General features: G+C 52.6%; 1 protein-coding gene across 3 annotated transcripts in view; it reads left to right on the plus strand.

Annotated features, from left to right (window-relative positions):
* Nucleotides 1–22,649, plus strand: part of PRICKLE2 (prickle planar cell polarity protein 2) — a 109,007-nt gene that overhangs the window by 71,791 nt on the left and 14,567 nt on the right. For all 3 annotated transcript variants that reach the window (XM_075513924.1, XM_075513926.1, XM_075513925.1), the window contains 5 exons: nt 4,315–4,498; nt 16,181–16,294; nt 18,066–18,203; nt 18,556–18,759; nt 20,489–20,675. In XM_075513924.1, coding sequence (XP_075370039.1) covers nt 4,315–4,498; nt 16,181–16,294; nt 18,066–18,203; nt 18,556–18,759; nt 20,489–20,675 — 827 coding nt within the window. The remainder of the gene's footprint in view (nt 1–4,314; nt 4,499–16,180; nt 16,295–18,065; nt 18,204–18,555; nt 18,760–20,488; nt 20,676–22,649) is intronic.

The following is a 22,649-nucleotide window of genomic DNA, read 5'->3' on the forward strand; positions in this document are numbered from 1 at the left end:
TGGCTTTTTAGCTCTGCTTGTGCTTTCCCAGTTTGGAGTCATTGCTGGTTTATCACAGCAGGAAGATCTCTGCTCTCTTCAGAATGCTGGGGGCACGCTCGCAGCTCTCTCCAGAGCCTCTTGCACCGCACTAGCGTTTTCGGCGTCGTTTAACTTATTGTTGGTGCCATTGCTATGATGAAAGGGCTGTGGGAGGCTCCGGCGATGGCAGAGGCTATGCTTTGCGAACCGTGGCGTACGACAAGAGACTGCCTCGTCCCAGAGACCTCACGGGTCAACTGGGCTCACGTCGAGCTGTGCATAGGTGGACGTGGGCTGGAAGCATGCTTCTGCATCCCAAGCGAGAGGGACTCGGGAGCCAGGTTCTCTGCTTGCTGTGTTGGGCCCTGTTTGCTTCAGATTCCCCTTGTGTGCCTGTTTTCATCTGTAGAGAGAAGAGGGCTGGCGTGGGGTGGTGGATCCAGTTTGCACCGTCCCCCCGCACCAGCGGATGGGTGGGGATGTAACCGGGGATGGGGGTTAGAGCCCGCTCTGAGGAGAGGACCAGCCACCGTGCCAAGAGCACCACGTAAAAGCAGCTGTTGCACAATAAATCCATCCATCTTGTAACTTTATCACATGAAGCGCTGGCCTTGAGTAGAACAAATTTTTCAATCTGTTTTCGAGCCGTTGCTGCTTTGCACCATGTGAAGTCAATTCAAGGCAGGCTCCCTTCCAGCTAAATCTGACACCAGGAAATGTTCTTTTTCTCCCCATTTGCCTCCCGCCATCCTGGCCCGGCTGCAGGGCAGCTCTGTGCACAGCTCCGTGCCAAGCAGCCCTGCCGGGTGCTCCCCAGCCCGTGCCTCCCGCAGCAGCGTGGCTGCTGGCCGGCTCCCTCTCTTCTTTCCTGCCTGTCCACAAGCTACAGATGCTTAACAGCTCCTTCATCTACCCTCCGTGCCCGAAGCTGGTCGTGCTGTCGGCTCTCCTTGCTTCATTGGGAAACACAACATCACTGGGTTTCTCCTCGCCAGCCCTCAGCTCCTGGAGTCAAGTGATGCTCCAGGATGCCTGCAGCTTTTAGCAACAGCACCGAAATACCTCCGACCCTGTGTCCTCCCTGATGCTGGAGACCTCTCTTAGTCACCAGGGCAGGTACTTCCCTGAGAGGAGCTTACAGACCCTTCTCAGGGGTGAGAGCAAGACAGCAAGGCTCAGGAATGAAGACAGGATTTACAGAGAGTGATTGGTGTTGGTTTCTTCTTGCTTAAAAAAAAAAAACCAACCTGTGCACGCTATTCTCAAGTTGTGTGGGGCTCCTTGGCTGCGCAGGCAGCAGAAGTCGTTGTTGATGAAGCTTTGGTGGTGGTTAGATGAGGCTTGTGTCTGGCCAGAGCCAAGCTAACGGGTTGCCCTTTGCAGGACGTGCCACTCCACCTGGGCTGCGGCACCCTTTACATGGTAAGGTATGCGGCACACCGATGCGCTGAGCGTCTCCAGGCTCCGCCGCTCTTCCCGCGTTAACGACTAACGAGCCGTTGCTGGCAGGAGCAGCCGGGCGGGCTGCCGGCCGTGACCCTGCTCCCCTCCGGCACCCGCCAGCTCTCCGCCGTCGCGTCGGCACCCGCGGCACGTTGTCGCTGTGGTCATTGTGCGCGGTCAAGCGCTGGCACGTGCGTCGTCTCGCTTCATGCCGCTCCGCTTTGAGTGCGGTGGGGGGATACTGCTTTTTCAATTTCATCTCACATTTGAAATGTACATTTTTATATTAAGTTTTTACTACGGGGAATTATTTTTAATTATAGCGAGCTGGAAGACGATAAAATAAAGTTGAGTAAGTGAGACCTATGCGAAGAAGTCATGGAAACCATATCATAGGAGTGGAAAGATACTCCTAGGACACTGAGTATTGTTCCCATGAAACAACATATCCTAATGTAAAGAAAATAATTGTAATTAAAGCTGTTAATCTTCTGCTTTTAATGAGGGGAGAGGAAGAGAACGGAATATCTCAGGGGCAAGATCTTGAAGTTTGTACAGTTTGCCCAGGGAGGTGGCAGAAACCCCATGCCTGGAGATGCTCAGTGTTTAATGGTGCAGAGTTTTTACAGAGCCTGTTGTCCTGGCCTGGGGACATCACTGATGAGCAGACAGGCTACCTGTGTCCTTTTCATCCTTCGCTTTTCTGACCAGGAGAAGCCAGCCACTGGCGGTACCTGCTTGCCTGGGACGGGGCAGGAGCGAGGGTGAGCGTAAATCAGCTCGCACGCCTCGCGCTGCTGGCTGTACGTGGCGTGAGCTGCAGGATGGCCGTCGCGTGGAGTGACCTGTGGGGTCTAATTGATCATACGTCTCCGTTATTAACTCCTCGACACCGTTATTTAAAGTTCTCACGATGGCCTGATTTATCCCATTTATTAAAAGCCACGACCTCTGACGCTCTCCTGCCATCCTATATCTCCTGGAGGGGATGTGTCTAGAGCGGCAGAAACGTGCGGGCTGGCTTTTTCCCGGTCGCAGCGCTCGTGCTCCCGGCGTTGCCGCTACCTGAGCGTGGACTGTTGGGTTTGTCTCCCTTTGAAGCTTGTGATTGGTATCCTGAAAATTAAAATTTGGCTAAGAAGTCCTAAACTCCATTAGAATAACTATCTCCAATGCCGAATCCAGGGCTCTGGAGCTATTAATTATTCTTAGCATCTTGTTGCATATTGAGCTGCTTCTAATCGTATCGTGAAATGAGATGGACACGGCAAAGAAACCAGTGGCTTTGCTGAGGCAGAGCACCCTTCCACGGTAGCTGATTAATTAAAGTATTCACATGAAATGGTGCCTTGATTATTTTTTAAGGTAACAGCTGGAGGCGATGCCGAGACTCTCCGACTGGACGCAAACCAGACGCCGGGGGTGCGTGGGGGTCGCTGTGTGGTTTAGATCTGATGAAAGGCAGGAAATGGGAAAATCTGGCAAATCTCCCTGGCTTGACTTAACGGAGCCTCTTGACTTTTGCTAGAGTGCATTTTTTGTGCTGTAATGGCCAAGTGGAAATTTAGACTCGACTCTGGATCTGAGCGCTGGTATGCTTAGCTGGCTTGTACGCAGTGGTGAAAAAGAAGGAAAAGTGTTTGAAAATGACAGCCCCCGATGTTTAACTGTTGCTGCCCTCTGAATTGCTTTGCTTTTACCATATAGCAGAGAAACCTGCAATGACAACAGTAACTTTTCCCTCGCCTTTTGTGTGTGGTGCCTTATTATTTCTGAGACGTCTCCCTTCTGCTACCCAAGTGAAACCGTATCTCGTTCCTCAGAAGTCAGTGGCATTTCATTAGCACAAATTAATTCAGAATCCTGTGTGGTTACTTCAAAATAGATACCATCGACCCATATTGTGGAAGGGCGTTGCATTTTCAGAAATAGAAACGAATTTACCAGCATTCCCTTTAACTTGTTTTAGGCTGGGGGATGTTTTCAGCCAGGTTGGTCCTTCGCTCTTACCCCTGGCGAAGGGGTGTGATGTCCTAGCAGCCCTGCAGATAAATGCTTGGGTTCAAGCCCATGAAGAAAATCTCCCACGGACCACCAGCTGCAGGAACAGACCCTTAAAAGAAATGCTAAGAAGTGATATTTGCAGCAAATTAAGCTAATGGCTGTTAAATTGCAACCTGTGGGCTGTTCTTTCAGTTCTTGTGCTTCCCCCCCTCCCCACCCGGCGCTCGGGCAGCGTGCGACCTGGTGTGCCGCTGAGCCGCGGCACGTGCCGTCGAGCCGGGCGGTTAAGATGCCATTGTAGTGTGACTGTGATTTTTGTAGCCTCCCTTAATTTAATTTAGTTTTATATGTTCAGACTATAATCAATTTTTATGCTACTTTAATAAGCAAATTTATGCTATCAGCATGCTAAAGGGACTTGTCATTCACAGCTTCCCAGTCAATCCACCATTTTCTGTATTAGCCAAGTGCTCAGCTGTCCTAAATTCGGTAACTGCTCTGCAATTAGCGGCTGGCGTGCCGACCCACACCAGGAGGGCACGTGGCCCTTGCCTGTGCTGGCCCCTGGAAGTACTCCTCGCAGTGCAGTAAAGGGACAAGCAATTACATATCCCCAAACATTGGGCAGTCTGACTCGGCTTTATTGCCAAGTGTTGTTACAGCAAATACGGGCTTCTGTTTCCTCCTTGTAAGGGAGACAAATCCTGCATTAGAAAATGCCTGAGCATAAAAAAGGGTTGAGTTCAGTATCTGCAGGCCGGCGACTGGCAGGAATCGCTTTGTTTTCTTATTTAGAGTGCAACTCACCGGGGCATCTCCTCTTTTTCCTCTCTCCTCACCTTGCAGGAAGATTTGCCTTCACTGTAAGTGCTCCCAGGAAGAGCACATCGTAACAGTTATGCCTCTGGAGATGGAGAAGACCGTCACGAAGCTCATGTTTGACTTCCAGAGGAATTCGACTTCTGACGATGACTCGGGCTGTGCCTTGGAAGAGTACGCGTGGGTCCCCCCCGGCCTGAAGCCCGAGCAGGTAATGATGACACCACCGAGTTACCAGAAATAAATTGTTTTAATCTGCTCTTTGGAAATAGTTGCCCTGATTTTTCTTCTAGGGGTGTGAGCACTTGTTGCATGCGGCTGCTTCTGGGCGCGCTATAGAGACTTGCAGAGACAGGTCTGGTCTGAACGCACTAATGAAACAAGGTAGAGATGCAATCCTTGCAGGACTTGTGGTTTTCTGCGTCTGTAGATGTAATTGGTAATTGAGAGGGGGGAAACAAAATACTTCCAGGACGGGGTTTGTTGTGGTTGTGCAAGGGAACAGATACAGACGTATCTACTACTGTTTCATGGCAAAAAAGCGGTGGGGCTCCGGTGTGCCCCAGGGGACTCGGTGCTCATGTTCTGCCCTCCTGAACCACTCTGCTCTGCGGTAAGTCCAGGGCAGACAGTCAAAGCTGGTAGATGACTCTAAAAAATGGGCCAAAGTCTTAGGGGTTGGGTTCAAGCACAATGTTTGCGCTTTACTGGAAAGAATTGCTCAAACGAAATTCAGGTCTCTCGGTACAGGAATTGAACGGGATGGATTAGACCTCAGCGTGCTGTCTGTGCGGAGCGCACGTTGATTTCTGCTCCTTGCAGTTTACATGATTCCTTTGTGGTTTTTTATGCTGATCTTTTACGTGTTCAACTCGGAACTTAATTTGCAGAGGAGATTGCAAAATGAGCTTAGCCTTGACAATTGCTATGGCAATCATTTTAAACCGTGTAAGGAGGCTGGGAGAGGGTGGAAAGCTTTCATTCTTACTGTTGTAGTTGCCGTCCTTAAATACTGTGTTTTCCTGAGCTTTTATTCAGAAGGGCTTAGGCATTTCCTGAAATATTTTGGCACCACCCGTAGGCTGTAAATATTATCTGTCTGATTAGAGAAAATCCAGTTGTTTGGGATTTTTTTTCATTCTTCTTGTCTTTACAAGCCTGGCTTGGTGCTTGCTTGAAACTCCACGGCACCGCGTGTTTCATTTGGTGCCATCCAACCATGCAAATCAGGCAGCAGCCTTGTTTTCTGTCACCTTCCTTATGTCAGAGGCTCCCTTTGCGCCTCTCAGGAGTACAAGACATGGTGTATGGAGAGATGCAGATGGTCCTGAAGTAGCTCTGCTGGTCCTGCGTGCTGCAGGGACACGAACCGGTTGGGTTTCGGGAGTCCCAGTGGAGGATCGTACCCAAGCTGGTGCCACCTGCTCTCAGCACTGCCTTCTGTCCAGGCGTGTCAGTGGCTTCTGGAGCCCGAGCTGGCCCATGTCCCTGTAGCTTTGGGTGGAAATACAGCTATTTAGTGACAGGTGGCACCTGACTGGGTAGACATGGTCTCTGATGAGTACAGCATGGCATGGACAGCAATTGAAACCCACTTCCAGCATGGTGGTGACATATTCCACAAGACCTGGATGCTTCTTTGATCCCTCAGGTGTTTTTTAAGAAATAGCGTGCTGTCAGGGAGTTTGGGACACTCGGGAGAAAGAAAAGTCCATTAGCTCTAGCAGTAAGTGGTGACGTCTCATGCATTACTCAGGTTAATGTATTTGTAGGTTCTTCTAGCATCTGTTTCTTGCGGAGGTCACAGTGCTCCTCGATACGAACACCCGCTTTCTAATTGCGCTCCTCTGTCTGCGTTGCTGGGTCTTTTAGCAGATTTGCCACTTCAGACCTGTCTCTAATCACCATGGAGATGAAGAGCAGCCGTAAGCAGAGCCTAAGACAGACACTGAAATCCTTCCAGCGTAGCTCATCCGCCAGCCCTTTCAGGACCTTTCACGCATCAGAGGAGCCACTAAGGAGACAAAAGCAAGGTGTGACTTCTCTGGGCTGTGAAAGGGCCACCAGGCAGGGCTGGGGGCTGTCCCCAGGTGAAGAGCAGCACCCTGAATTTCGCCGGGAGTCACCACGTGCCCGGGGTGCAGGAGGGTTCCGTTCGGCTCCCGTGGGGGTAGGAGGTACCTCTGCAGCCGCGCCAGGCTGTAGACAGACGTGTGGTTTTCTGGTCGATGAGTCAGGTGTGCGTACGTGATGTGGAGCTCTGGAAGGCTGCTGTCTGCCGTGGAGCAGCTGGTGGGCTCTGCTCTGGCTGAGGACGCTGCCATCAGGCTGGGCTGAAAATACAGGTTTGCAGGCAGTGAATTTTTCTTTGCCTTCCGCTGTTTCACTGTCGTATTTCTTTGACATGAAACAGATGAAATGAAACAACTTCTTCTGCAATATTCTACTTTATTAAAATCTCTACGCAGTGTATGAGCTGGGGAGGTAAGTGGTCCCCTGAAAGACTAATGCAGTTTTCTTATTATACTTGGACGACAGCCTCCCTGCCTCGCTATTCTTGGGAGACAGCGTTCACGTCTCACTCAACACAGCAATTTACAGGATTTCAGGGGGGGAAGTTGGCCAACAAACATGACATCGGTTTTCAGCAGTTACCATAGGTCATTTCAGAATTTGGAGACTCCCTTCAATCCATAGCTTAGAATATTAAGTATAATCTAAAGGGGAATCGACCCAAACCTACAAGGTCTCACTGGATTCCTGGACAGTAATTAAGGCATCAGCTGCTCTGTGGTACATGTCAACTATGTGAAAATCATGTTGGTTACTTAACGCCCACTACTTGAAGGAAAAAAAGCGTCAGTCCAGCGTTTACAGATAATGATCCAGACGTTGCATTGAAGAGCGGAGCTGAATTCCTTGTATTATGGCTCATCAGTGTGCAGGACTATGAAGTGGTCTACTACTATGCAACAGCCATAAATGTTATATATTTCTGAATAGGTTTATAACACAGGGATGAGGATGGTAATATAGAAACTGTTGTAATACCACTGCACAAGGTATGGTAAAAATTCATCTGGAAAACTGGCTAAAATTTATAACATCTCTGCTCAAGAAAGACGGGTATAAACTGGAAGGAGACTGGAAATGTTATTTCATTGAGGAGCCTAGAAGAGCTTGGTTTGTTCAGCCTAGCAAATCGAAGGGTTATGATCACTCCCTATGCATTAGAGGAGGAAGAGCTGTTATTCAAGCTCCAACTTTGGCACAAGAACATAGATATAAACTGGCTCCGAATGCATTCAGGCAGGAAATTGGAAGAGGTTTCAAACCATCAGAGGTGTAAGGCTGAGCGGCAGCCTGCCAACAGGGAGAGCGACGGGTAAAAACCCAAGGCTGAGCTCCATAAATTACAACGGGATTAGAAAATGTGGTTTCTTGTAATAGCAGTCAGCTACACAGGATGGCCAAGAGGCTCCCGTGGGCTCTAATCCCGCTTGGACTAGACCTCGATGAGAAGTTGTCTTATGGCAGAAGAGGGACTTCTCTTCTGGAAGATACAGATGCAGAAGGGAATGGGAGAGGTGGCTGTACGGGAGGCGAGGCAGAAGCTCGGGATGTGGGCTTTGAGAAATACTCTTTTTTTCCTGCCTGCCGTTCAATGGTTGGATAAAGAAATAAGTGTGAAAGCCTTGAAATGGGCAGACACCAATAGAAACGTGTCCTCAGCAAAGCAGAATCCCAGACTGGGCCTGGCTGGGAAGACGGGGGAAGGCAATTTTGGGAGCCAGTTTGTCTGCTGGGGCTGGCAGTCCGACAGCTGATCCTCCTTGCACTGACATAAGTTTGAGGGCAGATGCTTAAAAATAAGTACTTTTATAATGTGTTTTTCACATTTTTAGGCAAGGCATGTGTAAATACATGTGAGTGCGCAGCCTTGAATTCCTTGGGCCTGTGGTTTGGAGAAATCCAATGGGGTTGTAACATGCCAGCTTGAATTTCTGAATACAACGGATTTTTGAGGATTTCTGTCTTTATTGTGTCTCAATAATAGGAGCAGCTGGTTATGGGCACAGATTTCCAGTTCAACAAAAGATGGGACTCTGCTTCAGCTGTGGTGCAGCTTTGTGCATGGCTCCAGCATGCCAACATTCAAGACTCTTGTATATGCCATAAGAACTTAATTCCCTCTTGCCGTCAGCACAGTTGCTCTGATCGGGTCCCTTAAAAAGTTCTGAAAATCTCATCTGAGCTAAACTTAGTAGCATAAAGGTTCAGGGGTCCGTTTTCCTCTAAGGCGGCCGTTAGAGCTTGGACCTCAAGAGCTTTGCATTGTGGTATGAAACTTGTAGCTGTGCTGGAGAATTTATTCAGGGGCTAACATACCTGTTGGTTCCTGTTCTGGATCTTTTGCAAGACCTATAGCAAGGGCTTGAGTTACAAAACCTCCAAGCTTCATCAGTTGCTGTTGAGGTCACAAAGTGAGGAAGGGAGAGCGGCGATGAACCTCCACTGAACATGCATTTACACCTTACCTAAAGATACCCACTTTCACCACCTCGGTGTGGTAGAAAGTACATTATCTGGGCCAGTCGTCTCGGGGGGACGTGTGCCTCACTTCTGCCTATGTGTCACGATCGAGTGCATTTTACCTTCTCGTCCTTTCTTGAGCCCTATAAGTTCAGCAAACTGTTTCACTCCTCAGGAGACTGAAGTCTTGCATGCGACAAGGAAGGAACAAGACAGACCAAAGCAACCCTGTGCCCCAAGCATGCATAGTAACGGGGAGCAGATAAGCTAATTTTTGGCTGGGTAGAGGAAGGAGAAAAGCCCCATGAAGAGCTCTGCTTTCCTTGGTAGATCCTGATTCTGAGAGCAGAGCATGGTGGATGGGGAGCCGAGGGGGGCGAAGAGGAGCTGTAACTCACGTACGCTGGTGCCAGGAGCTGCAGCCACCTCTAGCTCTGCCCCCGTGCGCACGCTGTAGTATTTTATCCAAAAGCTGCATTTCAGCACATTTTTAAAAGCTCTCCGATTTCACTTCAAGGTAGCGGTAAGTCCATCACCTCCCCAGTGAACTCTTTCAGTATCTAAATAGCCTGGCAGTTCGCCGCTCTTATTTCAAGGCTGGAGCTGTCTGAATCCAGCGTCCAGGCATCGGACCGTGCCGAGCGCTTGCCAGCCGGGTGGAGCAGCAATCCCCCACGCGAAATGCTTTTTCCGTGTGCGAAGCCTGTGCTGCGTGACTTGGGGGCAGCTGGGGTGGGTTAGGAGGTCCTGGAGCTATTCCTTCTGCCCCGGAGCGGAGCGGATGGAGGAGGTGTGAGTGTATATACCATGCTGCAAAAAAAACCCAAGGCCAAACCATGTGTCTGGGCTTTTGCTCCGTTTCTGTGTCCTGGGGTGTTTGCCTGATCATTGTGAGCCGATGAAAGCTGTTAAAATTATTTAATCCTTGAACAATCTTGTTACTGGGGAGGGAATCAGCTGCTTTTGGTGGGCCGCAGAAACAAAACTACTCACCTGATGGGGTTTGCTTCGTTCTTAAATTTGAAGTAGCCGTGTGGTGGGCAGCAGAGGTAAGAGGCAGGGGAAGAGCAGGGAGCGGAAAAGAAAACCGAAAAATCCTGGACTACACAATATAAACTTGTCCTGGAGCTTTTTTCCAGCGTACAGTTACAGCTTTTCCTTGTTGCAGCGTTATTCTAGTATGCTACCCTGTGACTTATAAATACAAGAGCATTTTAAGTGGCCGACCCAGGGGAATTATCAGCTATGATCAATGCAGCAGATGATCATTGTAATTGCTGGTGCTCCAGGGGACTGAGCGGCGCGAGAGTGGCTCTGCCGGTCAGTACCTCGCAGCACAAAGACCACTCTCAGATGCTTTTGAAAGCGCCGTTTCCGGCTCCTTTTAATCCAAATTCGATTTCTGCTTAAAAAAAGAAAAATCATGGCATGCGCTTTCACAAGTCTAAAACTTGTGGATGTACGGCCTTCATTCAAATGTTCTTCTTTGATGCCAGCAGGAAGCAATGTTTCCGCGGGATCTCTTACAGACCAAGAACTGCTCCAAAGGCTTGGCAGGAATGGATGTCGTTCTCAACTGGTGAGCAGCAACGCTCAAACGACTCGGCTGCCGTTAGCCGTGGGAGAGAAGCGCGCGGAGAGCCGCAGAGCGTGCCAGAACAAATAGCACTTAGGAAAATGATTTTTCCTTTGTTCCCTGCCTTTGTCCTTGCGACTCGGGAGCGGGTTTCCGAGAGCAAACCCGGCGTTGCGGGGTGCCGGACCGCCCGGCGCCGGGGATTGCATCCGCCTCCCACCGCAGCGTGCCGGCACACAGGCACGTTCATGGATCTGGGGGTGATCAGGGTCTTCTCCCAGCCGGGGCTGCGGGGTCTTGGGGGGGACCGCGGGTCCCTCCCAGGGTGCGTGCCTGGCTGCATCCCCGCACTCGCAGACCCGGCCAGCAGTTCCCCCTCTCCTCTCTGTTTCGGAGCATCTGGCCTTGCCGCAAGGATTGTTTTGCTTCAAGAAATAAGTAAGTGCTTTGTATCCTAACGGCCGTGGAAAAGGAGGACGTGCCAGACTCGGGCCAAAGCACACTGAACCCGCTTTCCAGTTTCACACGTGCTGTCGTCGGTGCAGCTCGTGCGCGAGCCTACGTGTACAAGCACTTGCAACGTTTTGCAAACACGTTGAGAGGGTTATTTGCGTGTGGCTTGTTTGGGGTTTTTTCCTCTTTACTTTTCCAAGGGTGGCCAGCAGGAATGAGAGAAATACTGAAGACACGAGATTCGTTTCTCTGTCGATTTTAAGCGCTCGCTGTAAAAGATCATTTAACGCCTGATGTGCGGTTAAAAGCCAGCGCTGGGGAGGAGCAGGCGAGCCGCGGGAGCAGCCCCACTCGCCCGGGCCAGCACAGGCTTGTCGGAGCCACTGGCCGCCTTCCTCCCGCCGCAGCCAAAGCTCGTGGGAGCTCGCACACGGCGAGCCGGGGGACAGGGCCACGAGCCAGTGTCCGCACACGCACGCACCGGCAGCCACTGCTCCGCACATCCTTGCACAGGCGGCTCCCCGCGCTGGCGTGGTACGTCCCCGGGTGGCACGGGGTGGACTGCTGGGGCTGTGGCACGGTCCTAGGGGAAACGATGCTCTCCTGGGCACGACGGGATGTCAGCGCGCCTGGATTTTAGATTCCACTGCGTGTGATGACTTACTGTGCTGCGCCTGAGCAGTGGCTGACCCACCAAGGTCCCCTTTTTGGGGACATCTGTGCTCAGGCACTCTGCTGTGCACAGGCCAGCCGTACTGCCCTCACAGGGCTCTTTGCAAAAGCCTTGCAGCCGGTTTTGCAGTTTCTTTGGTTCATGAAAGCCGGGCGGGATTGCCCGGCTGGATGTGCCGGAGCTGTTATGGCTGAGCAAGTCGGCACCCATCGGCTGAGCCGCGCCAGGACACCGCGTGCTCCTTTGTAGTCCATCCCAGCCGTACAGTCATCCCAAACAGCCCGGTTTGGTGGGTGCTTTCGGTAGGGGTGTTGTACTCGGGGTGAGTACAACCGAATGCCGCTTCCCAACAGCAATTCGTGGCATAAGAAACATGATATTTCCCCTCCGCCTCCTTTAATTCATTGATCAAAGAGATGCTTCATCAGTGGCTTAAATTCACAGGTTGTTTGCAAACTTCCTTCTAGGAGAAGGTGTAAGACTTTGCCCGCAAAGGTGCTGGCGTGGGTTTTGTCTTTGGTCACCCCTGGGACCCCCCGGAGAAGCTGCAGTCCTGCCTTTATTTAGCGGGGATGGGGAGGTTTGTTAGCTGTCAAAGTTAAACTGGAAACACACCCCAAACCTAGGAAGACTGCAGAACAAAAAGGCATTTGTAAACTAATGTAATTACTTTCCTCAGTGCCTTTGAATAAAGTTGGCTCTACTTTAAAGGCTTTTTCCTACCCTTGTTTTACATTACGTTCTTTCCTTTCTGCTGGTTTCTTTCTTTTTTAATTTCTGTCTTCTCCCCCATGCCCTCCCCTTTTAGCTCCAAGCAGCTGTTAATTTCTAAAATGTGTATCAGTTTTCCTCAGCAAAACTTGGCGTTCGGACATTTTCCTTTTGAAGGTGGGAAGAGCACCCTGGGAAGATGGATATCTGCTGCGCTGGGTTCTCGCAGCACGAGCCCATCCGAGCGCCTGGGTGACCTCCCCGGGGCAGGACGGGGCTCGCCCGGCCGCCTGGCATGCCACAACACCCAGCACCCACAGCCGGCCTGGCTTCCAGCGTGCTGGCCAGCCCATCCCCATGGCATCCGGGCCCCTGACGTTGTCTGAAGCCTTATTTTAACTCAGCCTGATGTTTTCCGTATTCCTCTGGAATTTCTCCCGTCCAGATGTGAGCAGAGGTCAGAGCGAAGAGGGGCAAGTGGGGAAACTGAGGACGAAACCTAGCCCGGCCCCACACGTGGCTCGTGTGTGTGAATGATGCTTGTTAGGATAATCATGGGCAGAGCAGATCTGTTGCAAGGGGAGGTAGCAGGATGCGGAGCTGCTGTGTTGTGCAGCAGAAGTCTTTAATAATAAAACGGTTAAAGATAGCACATGATTTAAAAGGGATACGTATCTGTCCTGGGTCGTTGCCCCACACTGTTTTCCGTATCTGGACGCAGCTCATGTTGCAGAGCCCGCAGGGTCAGCGAGGAGCCGTCTGCCCGTGCCTGGGGGCCTGGATGAGGCCCTTTGGCCGCAGTGGCCCTGCAGGGCTCGCTGGCTACGGGGGCTTGTGCGTGCTCTGAACCGCAGCTGGACGGAGGAGGAGTTATTTTCACGGAAAACAGTGACCTTTTGTACAAAAGCAAAGTGCAGACTGAGCAGTTTTAGTTTTCCAGTGAGTTAACATTTTCTGCAGGCATTTTCCCTGAAAAGCCAAATTTATCTGAAAATCCCCCTTTCCTTCTTCGTTTTTCCTTACTGAGCATCCCGACTGGGCTGTGCCAGCCCAGCTGCCGGCCACTCGCTCACGGGGTGGGAAATGCTGTCGGCGGCCAGCTGAGCACAGGGGCAGGGGACGCTGGCAGCCTGTGACCCCGTCCCTTCTGGGCTTGGCTCTCCCGTCCGGGAAGCCGGGCGCATCCCACAGGGAATCGGTGATGGATGAGGCAGTGTATTTGCACAGGCCTGGGTTAACGTCAGCCCGGGCAAGGGCTGTCCTTCTGCTCTTCACCTGCGCTCTGGCTGGACCTCTCGGGATAGGAGTGATGCCCCGGGTGAAAGAATCTGCGTATGTCCCTGGTTCAGGTTTGTCCCCAGGAGGGATGGTGGGTGTAAAAGCAACAGTGGAGGGAGCCATCGACAGGCGTAAGGAAAGGGTTTTCTCCCCACGAGATGTCCCATGGGTGCTGAGCAAGGACTGGCAGCTGCCTCCGCTCCATCCCCTCCATGAGCACCCCTGCAGAAGGTCCCCTTGGCTGATGTGGATCCAAAGCAAACCCTTTCGGGTTATTTCAGGCAACAGAACACAGGTTGGAGCCTGTTATATTTATTTTGTTTTGCTTTTCAAACCAAATTGCCCATCCCTGCTGAGCTATGTTGCTGGTGCAATGGGAGCCAGTTCCCGTGGACCTGCTGAGACTAAATGGAAAACTTCCCAGCGGAAGCAGGAGCGGAGCTGGGCACGTACGTCCTGCCGCGTTGGGCTCCGGGAAGGCAGCGCCCAGGCTGCCGAAGGAAGAACTTGCATCCCTGCTTTTCGCCCAGGGTGAGCGTCTTACAGCTCATTGCTTTAGGGACCGGAGCAGCCTGAAAAAAAAAAAAAGTAATTTCTAGTCTCCGCCAACTTCAGGGACTCAGTGGGCAAAAAAACTTCGTTGCAAGAAAAAAAACCCCAAACCAACCAGCGCAGAGGAAAGCGAGCAGCCTGTCCGCATGCGGGAAATTTGGCAAGAGGAGTCAGCAGGCGTCTGTACCGGCCGGGAAGGCGCAGCGTGGCAGCGCTGTAGCCTGGCAGCCCGGTGAAAGGTATGGCAGCCGGGGCATCGCCGGGAGATTTTCAGCTGCAAGCTCTGCTACGGACTAGCTGCATGAACTCAGGGAGCTCATTTGACATCGTTATGCTGCAAGTAGTCCTTTCCAGTGGGTATATTTGCTACCTTACGTAGCATGTCATAAGAATTTAAATGTTTTTAATGTGCTTTGATGTCCCTGGATGAAGGATGCTCTATAAATGCAAAGTAAGTATTCTAATGTACATAGTTTGTTTTCTTTTTTAACATAACAAAATCCTTAGCAGCCTTTCTTTCTTTGACAGTTTCCATAGCTGGTGGGTCTGTTTCTGCTGTGCCTTAGCAAAACAAATTTAGGGTTTCGCAGCGGCGTACACTTAGCGTCTTCCTCAGCTTCATGACTCGAGCAGTTCCCTCGTCGTCAGCACTGCAGAGTTACAGGCGGAAAGCCGCTAAAAATCTCTTTCTGCAAAACCTGATGATGGGGAAAGGTGGATGTTAGGGTCGGTTTGGGGAGGAACCGTAAATTGGGAAGAAAAGCGATTGCAAGCACTGGAGCAGCTCTGCTTGCAGGTAGCTCTGAATGAGACCAGGGAGTGAGCTGAATGCAGAGTAATTATTCCTGAGTAATGCCAGTTTTGGATATTTATTCTGGAATAAAAAGTGATTTCTTCCTGTTGAAGGTAACTCCCTGTACGAGCCACCGCCAGCAGCCTGCAAGCCCAGGGGCGAGCTCTCCTGCCAGCCAGCCCCATTACCTGCCTCTGCATTCCCATCCCACCCGGAGAGCCATGGTAGTTCGTCATCCCGCAGATGCTGTGGGGTTGTGCGGGCAGAGAGGGCTTCTCTGGGAAAGCCAGCCCAGGTGGGGCTTTCAAGGCCAAAGCCCAAAATGCACGGTGAGGGGGAAAGCTGATCAGAAGCCACTGCAAAGCAAGCGTCATTTGGGAAAAGCCCTGCAAAAGCTGCAGGCAGCGCAGCCGCTCTGAAATGAATTGCTGCAGTGTCTGAGAGCCGAGGGAGCATCTCAGGGGGTTAATCCCACCACCACAAAGGCAGAAAGCTGTGTTTGCGTCCCTCTAGCCGAGTGCGGGTTTAAGGAAGCCATCCAGCCCCCTGCTCCTGCCCGAGCATCCGGAAGCACCCAGGGCTGCAGAGACTCCCGATCCCAGCCGAGCGGCGAGAGCTTTCCCTTACCTTTACTTTCTCCTGCTTCTTCCCAAGGCGCTGAATGTCCCCGTGGCCGTTTGGGAGCTGACCCTCGGCCAGCGAGTCCCACCCCGGTGCCCGGCCCGGCCCTTGAGTACACGTCCCAGGTGTGGCAGGCGGAGGAGAGACGCTGGGGTTCGGGGCGTGCTTCCTCTCCGGGCTGCCACCGGGCTCTTCCAGCGCCGGGCACGCCGTGCCCCACCACGCTGCCTTTTTAATAGCTGATTTTTAATTATACGCTCTGAGACGAAAGAGAAAAGCCAAGCCTTCCAACAGATTTTATCTGCTGTTTATTTCCACAAATTGCTGCAGAAAAAAGCCCGGAGAGTTTTGATGGAGGTGGAGGCTGAGATAGCCGGCAACACGGAGGCTGCCGGGGCGCAGCCTTTTTAACCTCCCCTGCCGAGGCAGGTGCCGACACATCCCCGCAGCCAGCGAAACATGCTAACGCTATGGAGGCTGACCGAGCAAACGGTAACGAGCTCCGCTGCCTCGCCGGGGCTGCCACCCCTCTTTCTCCGCCGAGAAAAGGCAATAGAACCCAAGCGGCGCCTGGCCGCGTTTCCCTGCTCGCCATCGCTGGGAGGACCCAGCGCCCGCTGGCTCGGGGGGTGGCTGCCGGGCAGGCACGGGGGCATGGGCTCGGCCAGGGAGCCCCCCTGCAGTCCCCTCTCTTGCTCCGTAGGTGCACCAGTACTACAGCTGCCTGCCCGAGGACAAGGTCCCCTACGTCAACAGCCCAGGAGAAAAATCGCGCATAAAGCAGCTTTTGCACCAGCTGCCGCCGCACGACAATGAGGTTAGTCCTCGGACGTCCGTCAGGGCTGCGGGCGGGGAGGGGACGCACCTCCTGGGGTTGCTCACGGGAAGCGTGGCTGGTCCTTTCTCAGCCCCTTCTGCTTTTCGGGGGGGGGGGGGGGGGGGGCGATTTACTTGGGTTTGGCCATGTTGCTGTGTAAGTGCCGTGTTTGCTCCCTGCTTGGATTGTGGTGGAGGTGGGGGGGAGTTGTTTGTTTCTAAAGTTAAAATTTTTTAAATCGTCCTTCTTCAGTTCTCTGAAATAAAAGCACTTTCTCAGCCCTCAGAGCCCAAAGCCACGTTAAGAGTGGCTTGAAGTGCTGTTGAGATCAGCTAGAGCCAGATCTGAAGTTGCACAAGCCTCTTCCCAAGAGCTGCTTCCGACTCACCTTGGGAGTGGGAGCGCGTGTGCCGAGGAGGGGTTTCGCTGGGGCTGAGCCTCGCGAGCTGGGAGAGCCCGGCAAGCCAGAGGTCGAGTCAAGACCAGTCAGAGCAAATCAACCTTCTTACATCTCGCAAGAAAGACGTGAGGCAGCAAAAAGGGTCCGGTCTTTGACGTCCTGTTCTCGCCAGTGAGAACATTGGCTTCTGGTAGCCTGCAAAATTTCCCTGTGTAAACAAAAAAAAATTATTTTCACGCTGCTTTCTGAAGAAGCCGCTCTGGAAAATACGTGCAGGTAACTTGTTTGATCTAGGTCAGATTTTAACGAGTTTGCCTGCGCATGGCTGGGTGCCACGGGCACAGCGCGGTGCTGCCAGCGCCGGGGGAGCTCCAGGCACCGGGCAGGGGCTTCTTCCCGTGCGCCCTCGGGCCCCAACCTGCCCGCCTGCCTTCCCTGGCAGCCGCTGGAAACCCCCAGCCTCCGACGGCCGAAGAACACAGGAACAAATGCACATGAATGCTGCTGCTGCTGCAGCCCGTGCTGCTGCAAGCTGGAGGCACGAGCCTGCATGTATTTTCTGCAAACTGGCAGATTTTGCATCCAGTGTTCCCCCTCGTGCTCAGTTTTCCTCCTTTGAAAATTCAAGGCGTGTTGGTTGCTCACGTGAATAATCCTGCTCGACTCCATGAACCTGCTCTCCAGAGTAACGGAGGCTGGACTGGGCACTGGTGCTACACGTGGCCACCTTGGCTCTTCAGTCGTATTCTCCGTTGAGATGCAACCAGCTAAGAGCTAAGCCTGCAGGATGAAAATAGCCAGGAAAACCTCACAGTTTTATAAGCTTCAGGGAAATTGCATCGTTCATTGTTTATATCCTTTTATTTTACTTATTTCCTTATTACCTTCCAGTGTAGAGGTTTTCCATATATGCAAACTTGACTCTACGCTGGAAGAATAGTTGGAGTTCCCAAATAGCTGGAACTCCCTCGTTCACACAGGGAAAATTGGCTGCACTCTAGAAATGCCAATAAAACATTTTGAAGCTGCTATAAGATCTCTGCCGTAAGGAGAAAGCAGGAAAACCATCAGTCTGAGTGCTGGCCTGGGTGAGACTCAGAGGACCCAACTTTTAAGACGTTCCTAGAAACCTAGCGCTTGGAGAGCAGCCTTCCTCCTGCCCTTTCTTCTCGTCTCTGCCTCTTGAAATTTTGGCCAAACCCTGGGCTGACCGAAGCCCAGACAGCGGTGTTTCTCCAGCCTCCCTTAAGCTGAGGACGGAGCCCGTCTGCGTGACCCCCTTGCAGAGGTTTGCAGAGCCCACGGGACTGCGGCTCGCTGGCCGGGGAGCCAGGGGCACCCCTAACACCGAGCACGGCTTGTGTTTTTTAGGTCCGCTATTGCAATTCGTTGGATGAGGAGGAGAAGAGGGAGCTCAAACTCTTCAGCAATCAAAGGAAGAGGGAGAATTTAGGGAGAGGCAATGTCCGGCCGTTCCCCGTAACCATGACGGGAGCCATCTGCGAGCAGGTGGGTAGCGGCTGACAAACTGGCGCAAGCGGGGTGGCTTTTTAATCACCAAAGTTAAGCGAAGCTCACAGGAGCAGCACCTGCCCCGTGCCCCCTGCCAGCCGCAAGCACTGGGGTCCGTTGGGGCACGTGCCAAGAGCCCCCCGCAATATTTGATGTAGAGCAGTCACGTCGTGCAGGGGGGGAAGCTGTTGATATCCCGGCCATAAAATGGGGATGAAAAGAGATTAAGGGACACCAGAAAGGAGCTGTGAATTAGCACCTCCTTCTGCCCCGGTTGCAAAAGCAGCTGGCTGGCCATGGGCGGCGGCGGGCTCGCCCGCCTCCCGTTAAACACCGGCTTTTCTGACAGTGCGGCGGCCAGATCAACGGAGGGGACATGGCCGTCTTCGCCTCGCGAGCGGGACATGGCGTTTGCTGGCACCCTCCCTGCTTCATCTGCAGCGTCTGCAACGAGCTGCTGGTCGACCTGATCTACTTCTACCAAGACGGGAAGATCTACTGCGGCAGGCACCACGCCGAGTGCCTCAAGCCCCGCTGCGCGGCGTGCGACGAGGTAAGAGCCGGCTCGTCCTGGCTCCTGCCACGGACGCTGCCTGCGGGGATGGCACGAGAGGGTTCCCCTCGCCAGCCGGGGGTACTTCTCCTCCATCCGCCCCGACGGTGGTGGGTGCGTTAGCATAGGGAGGAGCACCTGCACGGAGGCGTGCACACGGAATACGATGGTTTGGCTTTGCCAAGGGTTCACGCAACCTTTCCCTGGGGTTTCAGGTGAGCATCTCGGGGATTTTTATTGCAGTCTGCCTAGGGCTGTTCTGAGAGGGATCCTCACCTACAGGCAGGGAGGGCTTTCCACGAGCGTTTCCAGTAACAGCCCACCCCCCGTGCTGTGTGATTTTAGCCCAGCTGTGCGTGGTGGTCCTCCCTTCTCTGTTCCCCCAGAAGAAGGCTCTGGTAGGATGAGTGCCATGTTTCCTACAAGACGGTAGTGTTTGAGCACACACCCAGCTGAAATAGGCTTTAAGAGAGGAGATTAACGGGCTATAGGAAGCTGAACAAATGGAATACAAAACGAATATAGAAAACCGTAGAGTCGCATCTGAGCGTTTCTCAAGTGTCAATCTCTGTTTAAAAGGCTGGTGAAGGAAATTGTTCTGGCTTTTAAAGTTATGAAAACCATAGCGTGGAAAACCATATGTACTATAAAATACCACAGCCCATCTATGCAAGCGTGTAATAGTAAATATCCAAGGCTATATGCACTTCAAATATAAAGAACATTGACGTATGTATCCAATTAAATTTGTAACGTTACCAGTAAAAAAACAACTCCTAACCATTTGACTGGCCCTATTTCCTTGTGGCTTAGGCTGGGTAATTTTTTTCGTGTACTTTTTATCCTTGCAAATTCTTGTACAAGTCTTTCATTCAGCTCCTTCTTTAACACGCGCTTCTTGCCCTGAAACATCCGGCACTAATCGCGAGAAAGAGGAACTCAGGGGTAAGAGGAACTGCAGGGGAAAAGCTTTCGGTGTGACCTGTGCCGGGGCAGGGAGCCAGGGAGCAGCACTGGGCCACCGCTTGCTCCCCTGGCTTGGCTTTGGGAGCAGAGATGGCGTGGGGATGGGAAGCAGAGGCACCAGGAAAGCATCTGCTGAAAACATTTTAGACGGCTGCTTCACCAGCCCGCCCTTAACAGCCCTCCATGCCTCAGTTTCCCCACTGGTATAATGACTGCGATCGTCTTCATAAGCACGCAGGCTGGCGTAGAGACGATGAGGACCCAGGTAGCTCCGTCTTCTCTCCCCTCCAGAGAGCTGCCACTTCTCCTTGTGGTTTTGTTCATCCTTTGTACTCAGGTCCTTGTTTCAGAGACGGGTGAATGTGTTTTAGTAAGCGGCTGCTCCATTCTTCTAAAGTCCCCCAGATCGATAGGTTGTATGTAAGTGTGTTTATTACCCTGATCGACCCCTCCTGCTGATGGATGTGCTTATGAGCATGTTACTGCGAGCTCTGCCTTAACGCTTTGTAGTCCGGGCCCTAACGGAGTCCTGAGGTATTTGCATTTTAATGTATTTCCTTAAGAAGTGACGGGTGCCCCTGCAGCAAGCCAAACCACGGCAGTTTCCCGTGCAGGATGGGAGGGGTTAGCCGTAAAATTTGGAGGTTGCATGAGCGAAGGGGCGCAGCGGCCATGCATGGGCAGGAGACGCGAAGGCTGGTGTCCGCGTCCCAGGTCCCCTCTCTGACCGACTCTGCCCCACGTTTGTGTTTCCCCCGCACAGATCATTTTTGCCGACGAGTGCACCGAGGCCGAAGGGCGGCACTGGCACATGAAGCACTTCTGCTGCTTTGAATGCGAGACGGTGCTGGGGGGGCAGAGGTACATCATGAAGGACGGCAGGCCCTACTGCTGCAGCTGCTTCGAGTCCCTCTACGCCGAGTACTGCGACACCTGCGCCCAGCACATCGGTACGTGCCACCGTCCCTCCGCCCCGCGGCGAGCATGGCGCGGGAGGGGAGCGGGGCAAACCTCTGCTCGGAAGGTTGTTTCTGGCAACACGAGCTGCTGCGTGAAGTCTTTGACCACAACCTGGGGCTGCGGGCAGGACTGCCTGCGGCTGGGGTCTGCACCAGCCCCGCGGCATCCAAAGGGGCTTGTGCCCCTCTCGCATCTCGCCAAGGAGCTAGCACGGTAATTTGTTTGGTGAAACCACTGCTTATCCCTTTTTGTGGTCAGAGAGGGGAAGATTATCAGAGAGCAACCTCAGGAGCTGTTGCAACTAGTGAAAGCTTTCTCTGGCCTAATATAATGTACGGTTTTTTTCCTTTAAATCTCATTTTCCTGTAAACAGCCTGGATCTTCAACTCCCAGATTTTTCCCAGCCAAGCTTGCCGAAGGATCGCATGAGTTAATGAGCGACTGACAGCACCGATGCTTGTTCATTAGGCATCATTATTGTTTCTGTTTGCCTTTTTTAATCAACCTGCAGATAGATGTTCTCAGAAAGAAATAATGCATCAGAGTCAATCTATGTTTCTAGAGCAGTGATTGAAAATGTACTTTATTCTGGGGCTAGCTGTCCCCCCAGCACTCGGGGGGTGGTGAGCCGGGCAGACTGGGAAGCCACCTCGCTGTCCTCCCCGGTCCTGTTTGTCACTTGGCTGAGCATTTGCTCGCGGGTGGGCGGGCAGCCCTTTCTTTGTCCGTGGAGGTGAGCTCACGTGTTCAAATAATTCATAGGCTGCAGGGAAAGAAAAAAACCCAACCATTTTGCTCTTGTGCAGCGGCCAGATGGCACGGGGAGGAAGACTCGGGGCTTCAGCGAAGCACTTGGAGGACGTGTGTGCTGTGACCTGCAGCACATCCTTCCCGAAAGCTCAGCTGCGGAGCGGTGAAGCAGCTGTTAACGCTTCTCGCACGCTCCCTTCTCTCGTGCTTCTCCCATCTGCTGTCCTCCCCTCCGTCCGGCCGGCTGGAGCCTGCTGACTGTCAGGTTTTCGGGGCAAAATGCCTGCTTTGGTGCATATCTGCACATTTCTAGCAAAGGAGGGACTGCAGCCATTTTGCTGCAAGTTGCTTGTAGTAGTCACTGAGCGTTGTCTTTAAGAGCCACATAAATTACAGATAAGTGCCTGCTTAAGAGTTGTAAGGCTTGGGTTGGGTAGCCAAGGCTCGGAGTGAGGAGGCTGTGCTCCTTCCTCTGCGAGATGGCTTTGGGGCATTGGAAAAGCAGCTGATAAAATCCCACCCACTGTCTTGTCTCTCTTTGCTCCGCAAGCGTAGCACTCCAGTCTATATATAAAAACATTTTGCTCATTATAAGGGAAGAAGAAAAAAAAACAATTACACTAAAGCAAATCTAGCTTGGAATAAAAGGGACCGTTACCGTAGTGTTCATTTATAAGTTATCCGGTGGCGTTCGGCCCTCCCAGCGGCGGGGCCCGGCGCGTGTGCAGGCACGTGCTGTGCACGCGTGCGGCGAAGCACCCCGCTGTGCCGGCCAGCCCGCACCCTGTGCGGCAGCTTCTCAGGTAACGGGGGCTTTTGCCATGAATGGCAGCTTAAACAGGTGAGTAAATTATAATTGAAACCTCGGGAGCTTTGCTCGTGGCTCTGAGCGAGAGCGATGTGCGTGCCGCAGTCACGTGCTCCCGCGGCTCTGGCCGGTGCCTGCGAGCAGCCCCGGGGTTTCGCTGGTGGGGGACAGGCTCTCTGCATCAATTCCTTCACTTAACCCAGGGGGCAACACGGGGAACGTGGCTGGGTGCAAGGCAAGGGGGTGCCCTCAGACCCCTGGGGCCGGCTCTTTCTGCTCCCTTTTGGAGAAGGGGCCCCAGTAGCCAAAGTGAAGTTAGGGTGGGGCCGCGGTAGCAGCGAGGGACAGGGATGCGATCTGCTCTGTTATGTATTTAACCAAGGCAGCACAAATTCCTCATTGTGGT

The sequence above is a fragment of the Mycteria americana genome, chromosome 11 (assembly GCF_035582795.1).
Source record: "Mycteria americana isolate JAX WOST 10 ecotype Jacksonville Zoo and Gardens chromosome 11, USCA_MyAme_1.0, whole genome shotgun sequence".
In the NCBI taxonomy this organism is placed as follows: Eukaryota; Metazoa; Chordata; class Aves; order Ciconiiformes; family Ciconiidae; genus Mycteria; species Mycteria americana.